This window comes from Beta vulgaris, chromosome 1, assembly GCF_026745355.1.
Source record: "Beta vulgaris subsp. vulgaris cultivar EL10 chromosome 1, EL10.2, whole genome shotgun sequence".
Lineage (NCBI taxonomy): Eukaryota > Viridiplantae > Streptophyta > Magnoliopsida > Caryophyllales > Amaranthaceae > Beta > Beta vulgaris.
Genome location: NC_079202.1, coordinates 45,843,827 through 45,869,857, shown reverse-complemented (window position 1 = coordinate 45,869,857; position 26,031 = coordinate 45,843,827). Strand labels below are relative to the sequence as shown.

The 26,031-nt window shown below is 34.4% G+C and overlaps 1 protein-coding gene across 1 annotated transcript; it reads left to right on the top strand.

The window, feature by feature from the left end:
- Positions 1-9,753: 9,753 nt before the first annotated feature.
- LOC104892618 (uncharacterized) lies at positions 9,754-25,740 on the top strand. Its single transcript, XM_010678602.4, has 13 exons — positions 9,754-10,274; positions 12,716-12,789; positions 12,932-13,015; positions 13,779-13,859; positions 17,724-17,804; positions 21,871-21,963; positions 22,486-22,665; positions 22,808-22,875; positions 22,988-23,039; positions 23,700-23,753; positions 23,830-23,922; positions 25,103-25,169; positions 25,296-25,740. The coding sequence occupies exons 1-13, from the start codon at positions 10,133-10,135 to the stop codon at positions 25,385-25,387; spliced, it is 1,161 nt and encodes a 386-aa protein (XP_010676904.1). The 5' UTR covers positions 9,754-10,132; the 3' UTR covers positions 25,388-25,740.
- Positions 25,741-26,031: the final 291 nt, after the last annotated feature.

Sequence of the window (26,031 nt, the reverse complement as noted above, 5' to 3'; positions counted from 1 at the left end):
TATATATAATACTTCCTCCGTTTCTAAATAAGTGCAACATTTGCAGTGTTTACTATTCAAAATTTAAACTTTAATTAGCTTTGGTGATTTACATTTTAGAAAAAACATAGTCATGTGGGATCTTGTTAGATTCGTATGAAAGTGAATTTTTTTAATATCAACTTTTCATAATTTTTACTTATTGATAATTGAAGATATTAATGGTTAAAATAATGCATTGGCAAACGTGAAAACAAGAAGTGTTGCACTTATTTAGAAATGGAGGAAGTATATATTTTCGATTTTTCATCATATAACCCTGACAATTTTTTTTATTCACCATATACACTTGATGTTTTCAAAATTCACCGTATACCCCTCAATCTCTTGATAATTCGCCATGTGTCCTTAATGATTCACGATTATCAATTTTTTTTATCATTAACCCTTGATTCCATCACTAAACCTTATTTAATCCTTATTTCACTCATTTATCCTGACAGATTAGCATTGAAACAACACCCCATTCCAAAAAAGAAGGAAAAGAGTTATTGAGGAAAAGAGCTAAAAGGGGTCATTTGTAGTGTTTCAATGGTGTTCAATTAAGGCTAACGACTCAAATAGGGGTTAATTAGGATTTGGTAACGGAATTAGGGGTTAATGATCAAAAAAGTTGATAATTGTTAATCATTAAGGGCATATGGTGAGTTATTAAGAAATTGAGGATTATACGATGAATTTTGAAAACATCGAGGGCATATATATGGTGAATAAAAAATTTTGTCGGGGGTATATGGTGAAATATATATATATATATATATATATATATATATATATATATATATATATATATATATAATATATATATATATATTATATATATATATGGTTGGATTCTAGTGAGAACCCTCTTATAGTGAGAACCGTGAGAACCATTTGAAATGAGCAAGAACTTCCTAAAATGAGCAAAAAAAAAAAGTAACAAATGAGCAGAAACATAAAATGAGTAGAAAACATTAAGTTTTCAAAAACGTAAAATGTACAAAAATGTAAAAGAAGAAAAACGTAATATGAGCATGAAAAAGTTAAATGAGAAAAAAAAGTAAAATCAGCAAAACGTAAAAAGAGCAAAAACGTTGATAAATGAGCATAAAATTGTTGAATGAGCAAAACCATAAAATAAGTGAAACAAAAAATGAGCAAAAATGTTATGAAATGATCAAAATCTTCGTAAAATGAGGAAAAATGAGTGGTTCTCACCAAAAGGGTGGTTCTCATATGAACTTAAACTTATATGTTATATATATATATAATTATATATAATATATATATATATATATATATATATATATATATATATATATATATATATATATTATTATAAAGAATGTATGTGACTTAGTTTATGGAATGGATATAATGAGCTTAATTTTTCAAATTCAATTACGAGAAAGCATTGTGAATCATTGAATCTAAATCGAGGAAAAAAATAATATAATAATTAGACTAGATTGGACTGGATTTGGACTCAAGAAAAAATTACCAGACTGGACTGGACTCAAAAAATATTTGAATCGGACATGGAATCAATTTCTCGAGTGCAAAAAACATTAGATTGGATTTGGATTTGGTAAAGTATGATCCAGTCCAATCCACTTACACCCTTATGAAAACCTACTGATTTGTAGACAAGATGAAAATAATTGATTTCAAGTATTGCATGTCAATTTTTGGTCATGATTTCCTGCATATAAATCGTTGCATGTCAAGTTCTTCTAAAATCGATCGAACCTTGATGCTACCTTGGTTGTACCTTGATTAAATGCTTCAATTGTTGCTGGTCTTTCATGATATACTCAAAAGTTCATATCTTAATCATTAGATAAAACTTTATTTCGTTTCCCCCATCATATGCCATGCACACCCTCCGTTTGAGAAGTAAAGAACGCTTAAAACCTGATTTTCGCTTAGTTGCTTGTTGAGCTAATAAAGCCTTGTTCCTTTGGTTCCTAAAATGCTTTTGAGTGATGAACACCTACTGCCCCTATTCATGTACTAAGTTGTAAACCAAAACTTGGCTAAACGCAAGAGTTACAAGTGATTTTCGCATAAAAACCGCTATCATTTAACACAAAATCGAAAACCAGAAAAATTGACATATGTTTACTTGTGTGATATAATCTTTCCATATATTTAAGACCCTTTTTATAAGACCTTTATATACTGTCATGTCATGATAAACACTAAATTTAATCACCTCAACATTCTTTCGAAACCTAATTGTTGATTCACTTTTTCTAAAAACAGTGGAACTTGACATACAAGCTTGTGTTCACGGAACTTGTTTGTTAAGTTAAAGTTTGTTATGATGGTTGAAATAATGATTATGAATACGTATTTAAGTAAGTTATTTAAGTATAGTTATAAAAGTATAAGTATTTTAGTATAAGTATTAAAGTATAAGTAATTGAGTATAAGTATTTAAGTACAAGTATTGAGTATAAATATTTTTGTATGATTACAAGTTTTGTTTGATAAGGGCAAGTGAACAATATTTATAGAGCGGGTTTAATCATTATGTTTAGAGCGAGTATTGCTCTGAAGCGGGTATTGCTCCATTATGTAGGGTCATGACCTAGAAGTCTTGCAAGAAGAAAATAAGAAAGGTGGGAAGACGTCCCTCAGAGTTGTGGTTAACCCTCCATCCGTGTTCCTTCCATGGAGTTATGCTATGTTTTTTGATAAATTTAAAATTATTATTTGTGTTATATATTATGAATGATGTGTGATATCTTGAGATAATTCTTGAAAATTTCTCCAATATATGCAAGAGTATTTCTATGGAAGTTTAAAGGAGAGAATCCACGTATTTCTGAGCAAGTATAAACGTATTTCTGAATAAGAATAAAATTATCTCAAAAATTATAATTTTATGCTTTGAGTATAAGAAACGATTGTGTAATTTCAGCCACCATATTATTTTGGGTGGGACTTGTATACCAGCGTAAGCTGACATGTTTTGTTCTTTGAACCTGTCCTGGTGGGGGCAGATTCATTTGTTTTGCAGGATTAGAGAGAATGTTCGAGTTAGCTCCCGTGTGCGAATGTGAAGTGATTATCATAGTTGTTAAAATCGTGATCTGAATCTTACGATCCTACGATTTATTCTACAATTCGGACGGACCTCACCAATCCCGATCCTAGGTAGGATCTTAATTTTGTAGGATATTTCGATCCTATCCAACCACAAAAAGTGGCATGGTAAGATTTTAATACGATTCTACGATCCTACGACTCTACGATTCGATCCTATCATAAAAAAATCGTGAAGTAATTTAACATATTATATTTCCTATTAGATTTTGGTTGCATATATTACTTCAATCTTATAGTATTGAAAACTATCACCATTTGCCAAGGAAATAAGTCATTACTAATATGTATATATTTTCAACATGAGATTCTCACCATATTCTAGCATAATTATCTCTATTTTACCAAATTGTAGGATCTTACGATCCTACGATCCGATTTCACGATTCGATTCTACCAACCCCTACGATCCAAAGTAGGATCCCGATCCTTGATCAATGGGTTTAGTCAGCTGCTATGAAATAAAGTGTTTCATATAATGATTCTTGGCGAGTTAACATGTATTTTCGACTTGTAATCTAAGTACTCAAAACATATTGTAATAACTAATTTATTATAACTTATTTTCCTAATAAGCTTGGATATTATGGGATTTCCTAATCTTCCACAGCAGGAAAGGTGCGTAAATTCGCCTTTAGAGTCTGTTTAATTAGCAACTTAAATTTGTAATTAACAGTATTAGTTTTAATTAAGCTGCTATTTGGAGCATACTATTACATAATGCTAATACGTTTTTTGTAGTATGACTTTGACTAACCAAAATTACCCTAAAATATTTTTAAGTTTTAAATGGCTCATCCCTTTTTTTAATTTTCTTTTCTAAAAAACAAGTTTTTCTGCTATTTCTTCCTTTCAATCATTTATTGGGCCCAAATAATGCCCTTGAATATATTTATTTTTGTTAGTTTTTAGTAGTTTAAGACAATAATTAATGTAATTTGTGTCTATTTTTTTGATCCATATGAGCCACGAAGGCAATACAAAGAAGGGGAGGGGGGATTCGAACCTGTGACCTATCGTTCACAGCACCTCAATCTTAACCACTAGGCCAAGACATCCTTGGTATGTAATTTGTGTCTATTATATAATTCATTTTGCCTTTCATTGTGGCTTGTCTTTTATTGAGAGATTAATTGCTAATAATTTCAATGATTATTTTATGTACATAATGCTCTAAGTCACATGGTGGACATTATGTTCATAATTTATCATATTACTCCACTTTGTGATGCGCAATATTATTTTAATGTGTTACATTTCATTAGTCAAGATATTAAATGTTCTTATGTTTCTATTAACTCGTTGCTTTGGTCTTGATAGTGGCTTGTCTTTAGGTATAGGAAGTGTTCATCGCATTAGGGTGTTTTTTGCCCTATAAAACTTATATGGCTATATATTTTACAAATTTAATGACGAGTTGATGTTTAAAAAGATCTTTTATTGAGGAAGTTTCTCAATATCTCCTAATTCCTTTTGGAACATTTTAATATATCACCAAATTAGAGTTCTTAACGTAGTTTAGTAATTTCAAAACTAAATTCGATTTCCAAACTATCTTAAAATATCGTGGAGGTTAACCTTCTAGAGTAATTCAATCAATTACAAATTTGTTTGTTCATTTATTCATATTAAAACCATTTCAATTCAATACTGAGATGAAAGTATTAAGATCGATCACTAAGATTTGTAGCATCTTCTTCAATTGATTCTATCTTTCATTTAACGATGAAAGTAACTTCAAGCAATTGCTTCCTCCACCCATTTTCTGATAAATCAAAAGACTAGTGTAATATACATGCATATTGGCTTAAACGTTTGAAATGAATACATTGTTTATAGCGGCATTGTACTTTATCCACTTTGTTTCCTACAATATTGCGTTATCGCAAAAGTTATAACCTTATTTGGTTGAGTCCAATAATATAATATAAGTTTCAATTGTTTTAGCACCTTAGAAAATTATGTTTAGAAAAGTTCAAATAAATTCATATAAGTTCCACTAAATTTTAATAAGTTCCAAGAAATCTAAATAAGTTGAATAAAATGAACCCTAAAATCTACAGAATAAAATATTTGGTTATACAATTGACTCAAAACATGAAGTTTTATACGCACTTCACACAAATGAATTTTTCATGTTCATCTTCTGTAAAATTACCTTTAAACCATTAAAGTTGACCGTGTTAGGGGTTTAAAAAGTATAAAGAATGTTCTGCATACATTTAGGCTTTAGAGGCTGATATACGAACAAATCATATCAATTTTATTGGTTCAATTTCATTTTTATTTTTAAATAAATCTTAAAATTATATATGTGATGGTAAGAAGAAAATTAATCGTTCAAGATTTTTTGTTATGAATATGATATGGGAAGCACGGGTCTTGAGGAATTTAAATTTTTATTTTACATTTTTGCATATGATATACAACTTTTTTAAGATACATGGATGGGTTTCACCTAAGCTTCTTTTCTTAAGAGCAGTAGGAGTTTAGGAAAGTTTATACTCCCACAAAGGCACGAGGGGGAGGAGATGAGGATCCGATCCCTAGCCAAATGGCTAGCGGATGAGGGGCGGAACTATTGTTCCAAACCTACCTCCTCGAATATGAAATACAATTGGCAATTAGTAGGATGCCTATTTAATAAACTTGATTTTCAATTTTTCTTGATTTTTTGCTTTGCAAAGTAATTATCCTTTCTTTTTGCAAGTAGGTTTAAACTGATAACTAATTATAGAAAATAGTTTTTATTCCATCTTCTTCTTGTGTAGCTTGTTTTGGGGAACTAATTTGTTTAAACTTTGTATCATAATTGTTTAATATGTAAATTTGTATACATGATCATGATGGAAGTATGTGTGGAAAATGAAAGTTATGTTACCAAAAAGGATTTGAGGTGCTAAGTCTTATAGTTGACCATGACAATCATAAACGATGAAACCATCGCCATTAAGGAAAAAGAGAGGTTTTAGAAAATATCCCTTGCATTTATTTCTTAAAAGAAAATTCACTTTCTCCTTTTTTCCATTTTTCACTTTAAATTTTTGTTCTTCTCCACCCTATCCTAATTTTCACCGTTTAATCGCAAAACTTTATAATTTCTTCAATACCCTAACAAAAACCCTGAATCCCCACGAAACTGAAAATCGATTTCGAGCCCTAACCCAAAATTCGAAATAAAAAATCAACCCCCAACTGCACAAAATTGAAAATCAACCCACCCACGAAATACGATGTTTCTAACAGTTCATCGAAAGGTTTTGTGGTAATTAGGGTTTTATGGTGGTTAGGGTTTTGGTGGTGGTGGTGGTGGTTGGGGTTTTGTGGTGGTGTGAATGGTGATTAGGGTTGAACGTAGTGGATGATTTTGGGTTGAATGTGGTGATGGATAGTGATAGATGAATTTAGATTGAATTTGGAGTAATTAGGTGAGGAGTTGCTTTAAATTATTAACTTTAATTGATTTGTGGTTAAACTATAATTATAATTTGGGATGTTCTAGTTAGATTGTTGTGTGATTAAGTAATGGTATTTTGTAATCATGGGAAAAAAATTTACCTAAAATGAAAAGTTTTCCATTGTTGCATTTTTTGTGTTACGATCTAAAATGAAAATTATTGCGTTTATTTCGTTACAGAGGAAGTAATTGTATGTCATTTTATCTACAATTAAAGATCGGTAATTAATGGTCTATACAAAGAAAAATCTACAAAAATAATTATATAATTTCATTGTATTTAATTGTAATAACCAATTAAAAAAAGCTATTATTAATCTGGTAAAGTAAAAAAAATATACTACCAAAAGGCATATCAGGGTTTTTCTTTGCATCATATTTCAGTATATTGAAAACTAATTGTCTTAGTTTTGCTCAATTTGTTATTTGCTTGGCTTGAATTGAACCAAAACTTAGTGAAAACCTATAGCTTTATTCTTTTTTGGATTTATTTTTGTTGTTTTCTAATTCAATTAAGTTAAGTTCAATTTATTTCAACTTCATTCACCTCAGTTCGACCAAATTGACTTTAAAACAAATAGAGTTCAAGTATATGTACTACCTACCTTACACATAATTTGAGTGTTGATGATGATATTCAACCCATGAAGAAATTTCCTTGAGGTTTCCTAAAACACAAAAGAAAGTTTCATTATTGAAATGACCATGCAACTTTAACACAATTTTCATGCAACCAATGTTATCAGGATCGGGATTCTACTTTGGATTGCAATAACATGATATGATCAAATTGACAGGATCAGATCTTAAGATAGGAAGATCTTAGAAAATTGGGTAAAATAATGACTATTATACTACAATGTGGTAAAATATTCATCATGCCCAAAATTTACACACATTAATAATGACCTTTCTCATTTGCAATTGGTGATAATAGTTCAACACTCTAAGTTTCAAGAAACATGCAACCAAAATATAATAAGAGAAAAATAATGTGAAATTACTTTATGAATTTTTTATGATACTAAAATCCTACCATGTGAATTTTTTAGATGGGTAGGATCGAAAGATCCTAGATATTAAGATTTTACATAGGATCGGGATCAGTGAGGTCATTCTAAATTACAAAATCTTAAGATCCGAATCGTGATTTTAGTAACCAAGCATGCAATACAACTTGTTTTTTTTTCGAGACAACAAAGCAAACAACTAAAGATGGTTTTCCTTGCATTTACTGCAGTCTGCAAGTATATATGTGCACATGCAGGTTAAACTATGCTCCTACCTTAATAATCTAAGAGACTTGAGTTTTTTAGCTAATAATATTATCCATAATAATTGTATTCATGTCATTGTGTTGTTCAAAGGCTCCTTAAGCCTGCACTAATTAGTACAAACTTCTATTTGCAAAAATGCTACATTCTCTATTCCTAGAAGACTATTGTCACCTTTTGATGATCCGTCACATAGTAATTCCTTGATTCATTAATGGCATCGGTTCCCTTCTTCCCATTTCAATATCATTTTATCTTCGTGCAATGTATTAGTACTAGAGGCTTTAGTTGTCGCATCTTTTTCATTTCTCTGCCCCGTAGCCTATCTTTTTTCCAGTACTCCAATTCTTTCAAATTTTATAGAGAGATCTTAATTCTTTGTTCGATCAAACTATAATTTTATTGTTGTAGATCCAAATGTTCCATAGTGTACTCAACTAAGAGTTCCTACTCCATTATTTTGCTAGAAGTTCCTATTATATTGTTGATATGATACCTTAATTTTAAGCTCTTCCAAACTCTCATTGAAATCTCACAATTCTTAAAACATATGAGAATTTAGTTCTTATTCACAATCACATAAAGAGCATAGCCCTTCAACTTGTATTTTCCTCTTTTAAATATTTTTTTAGGATCTAAGCGCGCCATTATGTAGCCTCCAAATATAATTATTTTCATTTTGACTTTATATTTTCTTCACCGGAATATATAGTTTCTAGAATACAATTCCAAAAGTTTCTTCCTTTTGTTATTGCAGAAGCCAATATCCTGGCTTGACTTTGTATGAGCCATCCTCCGAGAGATTCCATTAATACGAGTCTTCTTTTTCCATCAAAGGTATGTGGATCGAGCGTATATTATCGGATATTACTGGATCCAATAGTGCTCAATTTTCTTTGAATTTCACTTTATATTAGAATTCATAAGTTTAACTACTCATATAGGTTTTTTAGCGTGAATAATATTATGGTTGTATTGGATTTTTTTTATTTATTAATTTCCTGTCCAAGTATCTTCTTCAATGGACGTTTCTTTTTTGTTCTCTTCTCTTTTTCCGACACCTCTTTCCATAGTTGAAATACTCTTCATAGGATTTCTTCCACCCCGAGAACAAGATGAAGGGTACTTCTAAGGCCTTTTTGAACCATTATTCCTTCGAATATCTTACATTGTAGATTTTACTAATTAACAGATGATGATATGTTCAGATTCTCCAATCTTGTTTAAACAATATGCATGGCTTTGTTGAGAGACTCCAAATTTCTCATTCCCAAGCCCCATTTGCGCACTTCCAAAACACTTCTTTTCTCCAATAAATGAGCTTCTTATATAGTTATAATCTTTTCTTCAACACATGCATGTAGCTAAAACATGTGAAGCACATGCCACCAAAATACTCTAGACTAGGATCATTTTCCAGCTTGATTAAGATACCAGAATTCCCATGAAGATACTATTTTCAAGATTTCTTGAGTGAGCTCTTCTCAAACTTCTCGGGATATCTTTGCTATACAATACAAAGGAAATACTCAACTTAACTATAGCAACTAGGAACCAAGTGGTCGTGGCATAGTGGTTGCTTATTTTGTCAATTAACCAATTGGTCAGGGGTTCGATCCTCAACCTTTGAGAATGAAAGAGATTCTTGGTCAACTTTTTACCCTTAAGTGGAGCATCCTTTAATCACCGCTATCGACAATGGATGGTTAAAAAAAAAAAAGAACTATAGGAATTAGGAAGTACTACTATTATCTTTGTATCAAAAGCCCAACTACTTTCAGCCCCCCAAAAAAACACGGCCCAACTACTTTCAACCCCCCCCCCCCAAAAAAAACACAGCCCAACTACTTTCACCCAATGAATAGGCCCAAGAAAGAAAACTTGACGGCGCAGAATTGGACCGCAGATCCAGCGTAGCAGACAAAGTAGCGACTCTCTCTCTAATTTCTCTCTCTCTCTAAATTTCTCTTCTCTTTCTCCGGCGAGTTTACCTCCCCCTTGTCTCCTCCTCTTTCTCTATCCTCTTCAACCTTCACCATAACCAAATTCCAGAATTCGATTATTTCAAATTTCGAGGAGTGAGAAAAGATCCAGAAGTTTCCAGTTCATGTTTCAGATCCGTTCATCATCTCTTTGACGAGGTGGTTGAACTGATTTGAATTGAATTGAGTTGAGTTTAGTCAATTCAATCATAATTCAACCTTTTTTTTGCGCGTTCTTCGGAAATTAGGTTTCAGAATTTGAAATTTTGAAGAAAAATTGGGAAATTATGGACGGAATTATCAATAAGATACGGAATTTGGATGCGTATCCTAAAATCAATGAAGATTTTTATAGTAGGACTTTATCTGGTGGCCTCATCACCCTCGTTTCTTCCTTCGTCATGCTCCTTCTCTTCTTCTCCGAACTTAGTATGCTGCTTTCTTTTTTTCATTTCTCTGATTATTGTTATTTTTAGCATTTGTTTTGCTTTTTGTTTATTTGATCTTGCATTTATTGACATCTTGCGATAGCGAATCGTGTTTGATTTAGCTCGAAATGTGATTTGGCATAGGTTTAGCTGTTTCTGTTATGGTTAGAATTTGGTAGCTGAATTACTCATGAGGTGGAATTCTGTTAGTTTTAGTGTGCGTTCTCTTCACCTGAACTTCTTTAAGCTGAGCTTGTCTAGACATGATTGGACCTGGTCTGCCCTGATTTCACCTTATGTTTACACCTGATTAGTCCTTAGACATGATTAGCCTTAGAAAACTTATTCTTTTAAGGTGAAGTGAACACACCAAGGTGGATATGCTATAGAATTAGGTGAAATTTTGTTAGTTTTAAGGTGAATTGCCATTTACGGGCTCTGATTTTAACTGGTGATTTTATCATTTTCATTGACGGAACCAGTGTTGGGAGCAAAGATGAACATGGAGGGAAACTTTTAGGATTGTGCTTATTAGAATCTTGTCGGTAAGATGGTAAACTACCTATTAGGTGAGATATTGTTAGGTTAAAGGTGAATATGCTATACAATGGGCGAGGATGCCAGCTCTAATTTCAACTGTTGGTTTGTTCATTCTCATTGAAGAGTCAAGTTGGGTGAAAGTGTTTGGAGCAAAGATGAATACCGAGGGGAACTATTGAAAATTGGATTCTTAGTATTATCCTTATCATGGTCGACGTTGATCTCATTGGTTATGTCAATCGTCAGGACTCGGACGCGATAGCTAGTTTCATGCTTTCATTTGTGGATTGGCAAAACGCAAAGCATATTGTTGGTTAGTATTTTTAGTATTGTTCTAATGCAAAGTGTGCATTGGAGGGACCTAAATATTGTTGGTCGTATGATTCAAGATCAATAATTAAGTACTTTTGAGTTTGCTTCTGGCTCAAAAGTCCAAATAATATTGTCCTTCCCTATGTAAGCCACATTTGATGGGGGGTTATTTTTGAGGAATTTAGCCAGTACTCAAATACTTCTCCTCGACATCAATTGTAATTTTCTTTGGACTGCTTTATGGAAGTTTTCATTAATGGAAATATGAGAAAGTTCAAATTTCAATTTAATAATCGATAAAGTGGCGTATTATTTGGGATGGACTAAAATTGAAATGTGATTGTTTTAGGATGGAGAGAGTAGTGAAATCGCCTCAATTAAAATTTGGGATCCCATGTGATATAGTAGAACATTTTTTTCTTCATGATGAGTTACATTTTGATTCTTCTATTATCGGAATTACTGAAATGACAACCATTAGATTATTATATGACATCTAGCTAAAGGAAATTACATCAATGTGAAGAATTTGGATCAGAATTGAAGCAGTACATGTTTTGAACCTTTTGGTAAAAGCAATTGACTCATTCTTCTTGTTTACCTCAAGTTATTTATTCTTCTTGGTCATGTAGTATCTATCCTTTATTCCTTTTAAAATCCCAACAGGACTTCAATCTGATCTCCTGATTACTTGAACCACCAATCTCTGATGTTTCATGGACAGTCTTCAGTAAGAGATTGAACCAACTGAATAATTCGATCACAGTTCTCTGTTTTTAGGTGCAGTTTACTCTCACCTCTAGAAGGGTTTGTTAGACTAATAATTAGTATCATGCACTACTATCTGAGATATAGACATTTATGGGGATTCCAATATAGTAATAATAACAATTTCAATTAGATATTTCACTCAACAATTTCAATAACAATTTCACTATTATTTGGGTATCTGTTGCTCCATCTTAGAGTGAAATTTCTTATAAGATCATGCTTGTAATGCTTGTATAAACTCCTGGAGAAGGCAGGCCTATTATAAATGACCTTATCGAGTATAATTTTAAACATGTACTTGGAGCATTGCAAATTTATTCCTTGAAAATAATTCTGATTTATGCACCTGTCATAGTCAATCCAACAGTGGATTCTAAGTTCTGATGGACAATGCTTTCAAGTAACAATACATTAGTTTCTCGAGCAGTTAACATTTATAGTTATTCCAAGTCTGCTAGCATTAGTTTGTGCCTTCATCGGAGCTAGTATAGATAGTTAGCTTTCCTTAAATAGCTACAATATCAAACTTTAAGATTCGCTACAATCCAGAGAGAGAGAGGGGGGGGAGAGAGAGAGCGCGAGAGAGAGAGAAAGACAGGGAGGGAGGGAGCACGACTCTGTGGTTGGTCCTAGTGTTTGTTCAGATCAGTTCAATTTTCACAAGGCAATGAGGGACAAGTTTACATGCCAGTTTTGAGATGCTTCTAAAATCCTCCTTTAAGTTTTGGAATTACAGTTTATTTTTGTTCTTGGTTGATTCATTTTCCTCATCAAAATTCTGATTCTTTTTGTGATGCTGTGCTCTGAATATGACTGCAGGCCTATATTTGAATGCTGTGACTGAAACACAATTAGTAGTTGATACTTCTAGAGGAGAAACTCTACGCATCAATGTAATGTAATTTTTTTGTTCTTTTTGGCTTGAAGTTTGGGTTACATTCTGCATCGCAAGATTGTGGCTCAACTTTTAGGTTTTTAACTGACTTGTTTTTCTTAGCTAATGAAGTCCCTGTACCTTGTTTCCTTAACATGCAGTTTGATGTCACTTTTCCCGCATTACCATGTTCGATTCTCAGCCTTGATGCTATGGATATCAGTGGAGAGCAACACCTTGATGTAGTATGTATTCCAAGCAGCGATTTCTTGTCTTCACATGCTTTCAACTATTGTTTTGTATATCTGATGTTTCTGTCTTTTTGAAATTTGCCTTTGTACATGATACTTTGACATGCATACTTGTGTAGGGCATGGAAATGTGTCCTAGGATCAGACTATGCTATATCCTGAAAATGTTCCATGTTTGAGGTGCAAATGAAGTGTCAAGTATTTATACTATGTTAGAGTCTCAAGTATTCACCCATGTCTTGAGGGTCATGCATCCGACATGGGTACTTGTGTTGATTGAAAAATCTGAGTAACATTGTTTATTATAGTTGAACTACAATCTTGTTTGTGCTTCTGTTGTGTTTTGGTATATGATTCAGTATCCATACCCATGCCTGAGGGTTAAGCATAGACATGGGTACTTGGGTTTGGGCAATTTAAGTTGACAGTGATGGGTGATTAGTTTGTCGGAAATGAGTATTGTGCTGCTGATGAACTGTTTCCAATATAACATGACAGGCAATTCTTAGTCCCTTTTTTTTTCTCATTTATAGTGGGAACATATGGCAGTTATCTGATGAATTAGGAAAGTGCTGGCTGATGAATCTTGTCTAGATGAAATTCTCAGTCCCATACTTGATGAATATATAGCTAGTATAAGGACCATAAATTGCTAAACCTTATGGGACTCTTAACTTGTCTAGATGCTATTTTTTGATGTTTGACTTTGTCATCACTTTTCTAATTGGCGTTATTTGTTATTCTACTTGACATGCAGAGACATGACATAACCAAAAAAAGATTAGACTCTCACGGGAATGCGCTAGAGACACGACAAGAGGGTATTGGTGCTCCCAAGGTCAGTATGAAATTGTCATGCTGAGGTTATCACATGAAAGCAACACTAGCATATTCTTCACTTCTAAGTTGATAAAATTTCTTTGGTATGTTCAATGTCTTTTTCACATTTTCTTGCACATAGTTATCCAGTTATCCTAGCACTAGTGGTGAACCGGGTAGATGGTCTTACATGACAAGGAAGATCCATATGTTCCATTAAGCTGTCCTGACTTGGTAGTGCTTTCTCTTATATATAGAGAAATGGCAAAGCTCGAAGAATCATATAGCAGTTTGTTAGTACTATGAGACTGCTTTGAATCTGAATGTTCTGTACCTACCATGTATCTTGCTAATTACACTATTCTTCTCCATGGTTTTCTATCTTTTGGATACGAAAATATTGGAGAAAATGTTTTATATATGCTATATTACGATGGTATGTTATGGATTGTATTCTACAGAGAGTATTCATGTGTTATGAACTGGATATTGGAGAGAGAAAACTAAGAGAAGAAGATTAAGATTATGGATTCTAATCTGGAAACTACAGACATTAAAGGATAAGTCGACCTCACTAAAGGCTTCATTCTCTCTTGAAACAGAACAACTAAGAGCAAATAAGGCCTGATAGTTTTTTTTTTTTCAGAATCTTCTCTCCAAATTCTCTATCTATAGGTGTTATAACTCCTTTCCGTCTCTCTCCTCTAATCAATTCTCTACTTCTTTCTCTTCTCCTAATTGCCCATACTTCCATTATGTCTAACATTTGTGGCACTCATTCCCCTAATTCTCTTCAGCAAATCAGGTCATAATCCAACATCTGTGTTACTCATTCCTTTTTCCCTCATCACCCATACTTCCACCATGTCCTTGATGAGATAGTATATAGCTTCGTATCTATATGTTGGGAACTATGGCCAGCTTGCCACTTCTCCATCACTTTTTAAAACAGAGGACATGTTTCATTTTGAGTTGTTACTTCCACCGTGTCCTTGATGAGATAGTATATAGCTTCGTATTCTATATGCTGGGAACTATGGCCAGCTTGCCACTTCTCCATCACTTTTGAAACAGAGGACATGTTTCATTTCGAGTTGTTGCTGCTTTATGGAGCGTGTTGGTATGACCGGACTAGCCATTGGGAGAAACATTCATTAACTGTTGAGAGATAGGTATTGGGTTGTGGCTTGTGGGTGGAGTTAGTTGTGTTGGGATTGAGATGGTAAGTTTCTTAGTTGTTGGAACAAAGTTGACAATTTGATTTTAAATGTTGGATGGTGCTAATAAACATAGGGTTGGGTTGAGCTGGAAGCCAAAGGGTCGAATAATAATTTTAAAAAATTTGGTGGAAACAGAACGATCTAAAGAGGGTCATAGCTTATTCAACTTGCAGTCAATTAGGCTATATGATCTTTGCTTGCGGCATTTCTAACTATTCGGTTAGCGTCAATGGGCCTTAAACTCGTAAAGTCAAATGTGAGCCCTTCCTTTATTTACCTCAGTGAGTTGGAGGAACAAGGAGGGATATGATTTTAAAGGTTGGTTGGGCGCACTAGAAATTGATTACAAGTGGATGTCATCGCCTGGGTTGCGTAGGGAAGTGAAAAGAGAGGAGGATTTAATGGGCTGAGAAGTGGATAAAACAGATATAGGTCCCCATTGTATGATCGAGGGAACGCATGAGGAAGTTCCTAAATTTAGGTAAACTAGAAATGGGCTTGGCATCACTCATATTAGCAGAGTTGTTTCTTTGCTTCTCCACAAACAAAATGGATGGATCCTCTACCTGGTCCAACAATGATGCCTGAAGAAGTGTAATCATAATTTGATGTCATCATTTTACACTGTTTATAGAGTTCCAATAGCATTATGTTTTGGAATAATGTCTTTGGGTAATAAGAGCTCAATAAACTCCTTTAGGTACCCCACCACATCTTCCTGCTAGAGATCTCTCTTCATTCATCACTCAGCAGAACATCTGTTGGAACCGCATTGAAGTCTCTAGCCCATCGTTCTACAAGTTTCTTTTAATTTGCCACCATTCTTCAGGACCATTAAATTGCTGGAAAGCCACCTTGACCATCGTTGCTGTTTCTCCCATGAAGACAAGTGAATAAACACCAAATCCATTGGGAGGCTGCAGCACCTTGCTCGACTTATTTTCCATCTGATCCACCTACTAGAATACTAGGTGTCTAGATCTGCCATGAGATCTACCACTGCAAAGTCTCCTTGCTCACTGATTGTCCCACCACCAGATTCTCTACTGGAAAATCTGCCTTGACCATCTCTGGGGTGGTTTTTCAGTCTTATCTGCTAGCGGCCACTGGTGAGAAAGAAAGGAAATAGGTGAGGTTAAGTAAGGCTGTTTGCGACGATGTTCTCGAATAAGCTCGGAACTTACTCAGTCCCATCAGTAGCCTATACTGCTCCAAAAGTCACGGACCCAAGTGAACCTACCAAGTAGGGGAGGTATAAAGACCTTTGGTGGTAAGTACCAACCATGAACAACACTAATCCGGATTTGCTAGTCGGGAGCGCCTTGGATCACATAATGGTTATTGGAACGCTATTTGCTAGTTGGGAGAATTCGGATTGGAGGGGTTTTTTGTACGGGATCTTGGCAACATAATACATAGGTAATGGGATTAATAAACAACTATTAAGAAAACTGCATATGTTCCCAGCCTTATTATGTACCACGTGGGTAATGGGATTAGGGGGAAATATGGTAGCCTAAGAAAATCAAACATCAGTACATTCCACGTCTCCTCAAAAAGAACCCCGCCATCTGTGAAAACTTCCCACTACATTAGGAATAAAAGAGGAATTTTTTTTTTAGAAAAAATAATTTTTTTTTCTTTTAGAAAAAGGAATTTTTTTTTTTTGAAAACAAGGAGAAAGAAAGATCTAACCAGAATTCCAGAAACAAAGACCATCATTGGAGAAGACAAATACGTCTGAGAAAACAACTTATCACTTCCAAGCGGCAATTTACACCCTTCATTCTACTCAATCTAATATTCCTATGATCCTATCAAAAGCCCCAAACCTGTAACACTATATCTGTTATATTTCTTCTTCAATTAGCATAATTAGGGTTTATTTCTCAAACCCTAAATCTCAAAATTACCTAAAATAAAATCGCATGCTTAGCATTTATCTTATCATCCACAAACAGAAAGTGTCGACCAGGTATTGGAAGGCAACTTCGCTGATTTAGCTCATGTACTCCACTGATTTGGCATGCAACCGAATCGCGTTTTGGAACGGAGGAACTAAAACATGATTGGGGGTAGGGGTGAATTAGGTAACACTGGTTGACCAATCTTAGCTTGGTAGCTGGCATGGTGACTCTGTGGATTAGCTAATAACCTAGTACTCCATTTTTAATCGACACACTTTCGTTTTTTAGACTGTTTCTTTACACATTGTTTTAATACCATACTAGGATGTTGACTGGCATACCTTTTGTCCAACAAACTCTCTCGAGATGTACATTCTAATTACTTTTTCTTCTTTCATAATTTTCCACTCTATTCATACTTTCTACTTTTTCCTTGGTTATGGTGAAAAGCAATGTAGTTTAATTAAGAATGGAGGAAGTACTACAATTTGAAGCATGAAGGATTTGAAAAGAAGGAAAATGCAAGAAGCTTTGCTTTCTAATAATTATTTTCTGAGTGGAACCTAAAACTAGTGTACATTACAAAATCCATTGAGGCTAAAATAGCTTAAGTCTTAAGGAATAATTTTAAACAATCTTCTGTAGAGCCAGATGCTCATTGTTTCTCTTAGGTTTGCAACCAGTCAAAAAGGAATGGCTAAGCGTCTCCTACTTTATCTATTCATGCTTACTTTTTGTTTTTTGATTTTGATGCAGATTGAAAAGCCTTTACAGAGACATGGTGGCAGATTGGAACATAATGAGACTTACTGTGGCTCATGTTATGGCGCCGAAGCGGTATGCTTTTTTTATTTCAACTTGTTGGCTGTGTCATATAATGCATTGACTTGTCAGGTTGTCTCAATATAACTAGACAAAACTCCTATACATAACTTGATAACCCACACCATGTTCTTTTCCTTTTTGTTGTCTGCTTGCTGTTTTCCAGTTGCAATATATGCTTTTCCCTTCTCTTCTTATTTGCCCAATTTTGATACGGAACAATCTTAATCGGGGAAATAATGTTCTAATGCGAATGAATCACCATTACCTAACGGACAACACGGTGAGGACATGATTTGTATCATTGCTTTGTGTAATGGTTGCAGAACAACAAGTTCAAAATAAGTTACATGATGAGTTGACGACTGTAATGTATGGAACGGCCAAGTTTAATTCCATTCATCTTAGTGTCCACTGGCAGCGTTGTGAATTTTTCTGTGAGCTTGAGATGGTTCCCTCTAATAGTCTATGAGGGCTTTTCCTGTAACTCTAGGAATTCTTGAAGCCACAATGGCATGTGAATGTTAGATTAGTTGTAAATGAAAGTCATCTGTAGAACTCTTACCATAGATCTACCGAAGAACTAGACTTCATCTAAAGCTGCTCTTCTGACTGAGTTTCTGTAGTGTCTGAAGAGATTGGAAAGTGTGATGTTTGCCAACATTGACGGTTGATGAGCATTTTCTACTGCTTTGGGCTAGGTCTTTTGGCTGTAAAGAGGTGGATGGTTGTGTTCTGAACTTCTTTGAGATTTGATGTTGATGGTGAATATTCAGCACTTCATTAAGGTTTTGAGGTTGTAGGATTAGAGTGGATTTTCCCTGCTTCTGTTTATCTACACTTGAAGTTTCTGTTACTTTTGTATTTGGATTGTTGGAATCGAAACAAAAGGGGGAAATAAGTCTTCTGGTGCTCTACTTATATAGCATATTGGGTATTTTGCAGAGGTGCTGATTGGATTCGTCTCATTGTGGGATAGAGCCGTCTTCTTAGTCTCTATCTCTTTCTGTAGTTGTATCATATATCCCTTGGGGTTCCTTGTGTATTTGTCTGATACATGGTGTGATTGGCATACTAGTTTTCCTTGATACCCACCAAGGAGATCACCTTCCCTAGAAGTGGCAATCGAAGCACCTAAAGCAAAGCATTTGATTCAAAATTAAAGGTCACAAGAAATGTTGTCTAAGAGCGTGTATGAAGGGTGGGGAATTTAGCCTGAGGGTCATATCTAAGGTTTGATGGAGCTCAAAGCATTTTTGGAGTTTAGTTGAAGGGGGTATCTGCGAAATATACTAACTTAAGACTCTGACGTTTTTGCCAATTAGTTGTTGGGTTGTTTGACCAAATGTCAGCTGGTAGTGTTAGCCTTTTTAGCATCTGCCTTCTATAGAGATGTTTCACAAATTCACCTTTGTTAATAACTTAATGTGCAAAAACTAGAAGTTATTAATAGTAGCTGAATAGTTTGCCAATATTGGATAATTCTCTTGTTTGACATTTTTTAGCATCTAGCTACATTACCTTATTATTGGCCAAGGGCGTTGCTCCAAACAATACCTGTAATTCTTGAAATTCAAGAACATGTCCTAGAAATCAACTACTTCCTCAGGTCTAATGTAGCTGCAACACTCCCTTTTCTGGAATTTTCATATTAGTTGCAACATTACTTCATTTGGTTATATGTTCTTCAATTTCTCTCTTCATCACATGGGTTTCTCTTTTTATTTCTCTCTATGTCATTGCTCTCCTTAAAATTTGTCTCTCCCCCTCAGTGTACAACTAATATCTGACACAGGAAATATATTAGTAAGAACAATCATAAATATTGTTGTAAATACAATTTGAACTTGACATCCAGGTAGGGATGGGCATGTGTCGAATCTGGGGCAGGTGTGGTTGGACCTGTAAATTTTGCATTGGACTCAGACCCACATGGTTCGAAAAGTCCAGACCCTTGCCTAGTTCGAATGGGTCTAGTCGATCCGGGTCTAAAATGGCTCCAAGATGGGTCTTAAGCTTATTAGGAGTTTTCATTGTTTTTTAAGTCGCGATTATTGTACGTCCGTTATTGTAGTTATTAAAATGATAAAAGACCAAAATAATAGTCTAATTCTTTTACAAAACATTCCAAATTAAAACATCAACAAGTTAGCTTTTGTCCTGGTTGACAATGGATAGATTGAGGAGTTGAGGCCTTAAGGGCTTGAGCCACTTGACTCAAATGCTGCCTGCATAACTGAAGATTTAAATGTTAGGGTAAAAAGTTTATTGCTCTTTGTTATTTTGTATTATTATATATATACGTACATATTTGATATATAAGAAAATGGGTACAAACCCACATCCGACACAGACCTAATGGGTCTCAAAATTCTAGACCCAGATCCAACCGGGTCTAGGTGTGGCCCACGCGTAGGGAGAGATCTAAAAATAATGGGTTTTGGGTGTACTGATAAGATAAAATCGAATAATACACGATATGATGCTAAGATTGAATTTATGACTTAAAATACAATGCCAATATTCAATCAACGATTCAAATTACAACTAATTCAAAGTGACTGGATTACATAAGTTTCAAATAAGTGAAAGTTACAAGTGCATCTGTCAGCTTTTCATTGATTGGAGGTTCCTTTGATGTTGGAGAAGATCAAGTTGAAGACTTTTTCGATTTTCCTCCACCTTCCAAAAAAAAATTCTGAACATTTGTTTTTCATCTTCCAATTCTAACATTTATAAATTAAACATATTATTAGAGATTACTTGCAAGGTCCCTTATTTCAATTCACAACATCTAATTCTAATTCAATTAATTTTGATTCGCAACATCTAATTTCAATCTCACAACTTATACTTTCAATTTTCAATTTAAATAATTTCGATTAATAATATCAAATGTCTACAAAAATACTTTTCTAAGATCAACATCATACATTCATACTTGTATAAGGCAAATAACCATTGTCAAAATCCATCCCATATTTTCTGTGAGTGGGAAGTTCATAAATTGAATATAAATTTTTTAAGAATTTTTTTTTTTTTTTACCTCCTACTTTCTGGCCAGCACTTAAGCACCACTGCCTACTGCCGCGTAAACACTCATGGCAGTACTGATATACTGGGAGTGACCAGAAAGCCGCTGCAAATTCTTCATTCTCGCCTGTTAATACTTGTCACCACCTCCTCTGATTGATGGAAGGAGAAAAAGAGAGGAAAGAGAAAGAGGAAATAGAAAGAGAGAGAAATACATATGGACAGAGCGTCGGAGCAACATAGGAAAGAGCTGGCGTGTCAGCGTGAGGAAAGAGAGAAGGTGCTGGATCAATTCTTAATCAACCTTGGCTGTACCCACTGTACCCCCTAAATCCATCACTGCCGGGAGGTAGTGCCTATCGTTGGTCATTGAAGAATTCTCTAGATTAGTTGAAGACTTGAAGTATTAGAAGGGAGTATACTGACTGAGTTGATTGAAGATGTGACTGACCCTGCGGCTGCGAGATTGAACAAAAGCGTGTCTATGCTATCCTTATTGTTTATCTAAGCAGAGCAAGTCTTGGTAGCAATGGCTGCAATGAAAGAAACTCTAGTTTATCTATTGATTCCTGTCCGTTAGGGGGTTTGTCAACCTGGACTCCTATGTCATTGAATTATCACAGTATTGCTCTGCTTACTACTGCAGGGCTTGTAGTCCATTGGCGTCTTACGCATTGGGTTAGGGAAGGGGTAATATTGGAAGTATAACATAATTAGTTTGGCTTTGAGAGAAAGCAAGTGAGTTAGCTCTACAAGTATAAGAGATTAGTGAGAGGTAGAATATTATGGAGTGTTTCATTTAGTTATAGTTATATTTGGGAGAGAACCAAGCCTTTCAAAAGCCTGAATATCATTTACATTTTCTGTAATTCTAATATTTGCATTCAAATTCATCTTTGTCTTCTTTTAAAATTTCATCTCATAACATGGTATCCTTAATGGTCGAGGAGCTTTAGGCTTTCTCAAGATGATTGTTTGCTTTGTTCACTGTTTATTTGAATATACTTCTTTCTTTGCTGAGTTGGACCTCTTGTTTGCATCTTTGCAGGCGGATGAGGATTGTTGCAACTCTTGTGAAGATGTTCGTGAAGCGTATAGAAAGAAAGGCTGGGCAGTTTCAAATCCTGATTTGATTGACCAGGTCTGATAGCTAAATGTATGACAGTATTATTTGGTGTATTGCTCTATTTGATCGGAGTGCTGTCTGCAAAAATGATTGGAACTCATTTTGGAAGGACTTCACTGTGAATTTCACAGGAATATATGAATGCTTTAACCCCTGCGTAACCCTACATCCATTAGTTGATGCAGTTGTAGATATAGGTAGAAAGGACTGGCTTAAATGTGTTTATCTGCTGCAGGACCAGCATTTGTCTTAGTTTCTTTGACAATTGCATGAAATCAGCCTGAACGTTGGTTGATGCAGGACCAGCATTTGTCTTAGTCTTAGCTATATGCAATATATTTGGGAATAATGATCTGTAGAGTGGCAAATTTTCTGCCCCCTTTGTTTATTTATTCTCCAAATAAGTTGTCAATTCAAACTATAATTGTGTTCTTAGGATATGTTTTTATGTGAGTATCTGCAACTTGTAGAACAACACCACTGTCAATCCTCACAGCATTTTCTGTTAATGCTCTCTTATTTACCTGTAACTTTCAGTGTAAAAGGGAAGGCTTTCTTCAAAAAGTTAAGGATGAAGAAGGTGAAGGATGCAATATTTATGGATTTTTGGAAGTCAATAAGGTGGCTGGAAATTTTCATTTTGCACCTGGAAAAAGCTTTCAACAATCAGGAGTTCATGTCCATGATTTGTTGGCATTTCAAAAGGACAGTTTCAATGTAAGCCATATTTGGTGATGCTATCTCGTTTTGTGGAATGATATCTTTTTCCAAGTGTCATTCTAAAGCATTTTGTTTGCAATTTCTATATTATTTTCTGCTGACATATTGACAATAAATGTCTGATATAATGCTTACACAGATAAGTCACACGATCAATAGATTGACTTTTGGGGACTATTTTCCTGGCGTTGTCAACCCACTTGATGGGTAGGTCTCAACTTCCCGTCTTTTTGTTCCTTTTTGTGTAAACTGGAGTGTAATTGAAGTGCTTCAGTTTTTCCACAATTGTTTTCTGATTATGGGTTTTGTCTAAATTTAGTGTGCATTGGACACACAACACACCAAATGGGATGTACCAATACTTCCTCAAGGTCAGTTTGCTTCCTTGAGCACTCGATGCTCTCTTTTGTTACAATTCTCCTGATTATCCCAATGTGCTGCATTTCTTTGTCTGATTAAGCCTTTTATTTTAATTAGTCTGCTTCCTTGTCTAGGAAACTTCTGGTATTCCATGCAATAACTGTACGACTTACACTTTTCTTGACTTCTTGAATGTTGCTTACATTATCTTATACATAAGATGGTATCCTTTGGAAGGATCTTTTGTCGCTGATGTTTTTTGCCGGCAAACATGCAAAGGGAGAACTCGTCATGTGGCTTTAATCTTCATATCCGAGTTTTCTATTTTGTTAGTTAGACCTGTTATTGATGCTTCTTCCTGGACACTATCATGATTTAGACATTGGTGCTCTTTGCCTGCAGTCACATCTTCCAAACACACATATACGTGATATACCAAAATAATAGGGCACCTAGCTTGCACTTCATCCTGTGATTTGTTACTTGCAGTTTGTAGCTTTTAGCTACTTGTAATTCAGCACCTTTTGGAGTGTTCTTTTTATGTTCAAATTGCTGCTAGCTGTGACTAGTTAACTGTTCCTTCCTTTTTTCTTTCTTTCTGGGCCTCTTCCTTTGCTTGATCACTCAATTTAGCATCCCCATTACCTGAACTGAACTTTAATGCTTTACAGGTGGTACCTACTGTGTACACAGATGTGAATGGGCACACTATAAATTCAAATCAGGTATATTTTGGTTTCAATCATTACGGAGCATTTAGGTGTTGCCACATAATGACATACATTATTTTGGTCCTTGCAGTTTTCTGTGACTGAGCACTTCAAGAGTGCTAGTGCAGGTCACTTTTCTACTCTACCTGGAGTTTTCTTCTTTTATGATCTCTCTCCAATCAAGGTGAGTTTATATCTACAAGCTGAATAATGTCTCCTCCTATTATTGATTTCTGGGAATTGGTAAACATCTAGAATTGATGTGACAAATTTATATCTTTATCGTTTTGGATCACTATCAATCATTGTTTTTTGATTTTATGAATGTAAAGTCATACTTCCTCCATTCTTTTTTAGTTGCACCATTTGGTTTGGGCACAAAACACAAGAAAAGAGGAGAGAGGGTGAAAATGGACATAAATGCTCTTGATTACTATGGGTAGGTTGGATAATTAAACAGGATAGATGAGGGATAGGTCGGATAATTAAATAGGATAGATGGGTAAATCAAGAGAGGGTAGGAAGGTAAATTTTGTCCAAAAAGTTTACTATAATAGGAAATGGTGCTATTAAAAAGAAACACCCATAATAAGAAAGTGGTGCAATTCAAAAAACAAAAAAAGGAAGTATGATATAAGGATTGAGGGGTGTCTAAAATTAGTCACACTTACATTAAATATGTCAATTTTTGAAAACTGGTAGCAAAAAACTGAAAACAGGACTTGTTCGTTATTGTTTTTTATTTCCAGTTTCCAATTTTTTTTTTCTTTAAAAAAAGCAAAAACAACGATATGGAAATCAGAAAAAAGTAATTCCTAGGTTTTTGCTCTCAATTTTCATAATTGACATGTTTACTATATGACCAGTTAGGCAGTTATAAGTTATTATACCACTTTTATTACTACCTCTGTTTTTTTTAATTGACCCGTTTGCCTTGGGCACACCTGCCAAGCACTATTTTACACCTTTATATCTCTATTATCAATAAGCAAAAATTACAAAAAGTTTATATTATGAAAATATACATTGAGACGAATCTAACAAGATCCCACATGACTCTATATTTCCTAAATACAAATCACAAAAGATATTCAAAGTTACACATGTGATAGTGTCGAAAGTCAAAACGGGTCATTAAAAAAAACGGAGGAAGTATATCATGTAACTTTCACACATGAAACGAAAAACGGAAAACTAACAGTGATGTTGAACGGGCCTATAACATTTTCTTGTTTTCACATTTTTGTTTTTAGTTTTTAGAAAAAATTGAAAACAAAAAGCGATAACGAATAGGCTCTTAGCTTGTTCTTTTATTTCAAAGAGTTGTCAGAAAGCTCTAATACTCCTTTCTTTTTGTGCTTTAGGTGACTTTCAAAGAGGAACATGTTTCCTTTTTACACTTCTTGACAAATGTTTGTGCAATAGTTGGAGGTACATTTCACTGTTCTGCAGTCCAAAAGACACTCTTCAGTTTCCAGTCTAATCAGTTCCCTAATCTACTGTATTAACAGTTGGCTTAGTACGTTAACTACTTCATGTTTTCGCGTGTTGATTCAGGTGTTTTCACTGTATCGGGGATTATAGACTCCTTTGTTTATCATGGACAAAAGGCAATTAAGAAGAAGATGGAAATTGGCAAATTTAGCTGAGCAAACTTTCAAGCAGTGCTAGGGGATATTGTTAAAATTTTGTGGGCTTGCTGGTAGATATCTGTATGCGGGGAGAGAATTAATCATCTGCAATGCGATCCCAGATAGTCTAATCATACAAGAACAGTTTTGTCACAGCTTCGGAATATATTATCTTTCAATCTTTATTTATTGTTAAGAGTTCTAGATCTTCTCTTTACACATGCGTCTAAGTTTTTCTGCACCACAATTGTAAATTGTATTCTCAAATGAGAGCTTATCCTTTGCTTAACTAGTGGATGGCAAACTTGAATCTCAACATTTCAAGCAATGAGAGTACACAGCTAATTGGAGACCTCGGTAATTTTCTAACAGATCAAGAATGTGTTATGTTTTGTTTCATCTTTTTAAAACCCAACTAACAATTCCCTTCAAACAAAACCCCAACTAACAATTCAAATGTTTGACTACTCTTTTTATCATATTGGTCATAATATGATATTTTCAACATCGGACTCACTTCTCGTGAGAGAAATAGAAAGAACTAATAGTTGGGTATCTTAATGATATCTTCTGTAAATTATTGTGCTTGTGACACTTTATTTTAATATGTTCCTTCATTTTAAAATAAATAAAATACTTGTTATTTTAGGCATTTTCAGAAT

Bases quoted from the DNA above. Each gene is read 5' to 3' on its own strand.
- LOC104892618 (XM_010678602.4), top strand. From the start codon at position 10,133: ATGGACGGAATTATCAATAAGATACGGAATTTGGATGCGTATCCTAAA. The intron at 12,790-12,931 runs GTAATGTAATTT...CTTAACATGCAG, and splicing joins GAGAAACTCTACGCATCAAT to TTTGATGTCACTTTTCCCGC. The intron at 25,170-25,295 runs GTACATTTCACT...GTGTTGATTCAG, and splicing joins TGTTTGTGCAATAGTTGGAG to GTGTTTTCACTGTATCGGGG.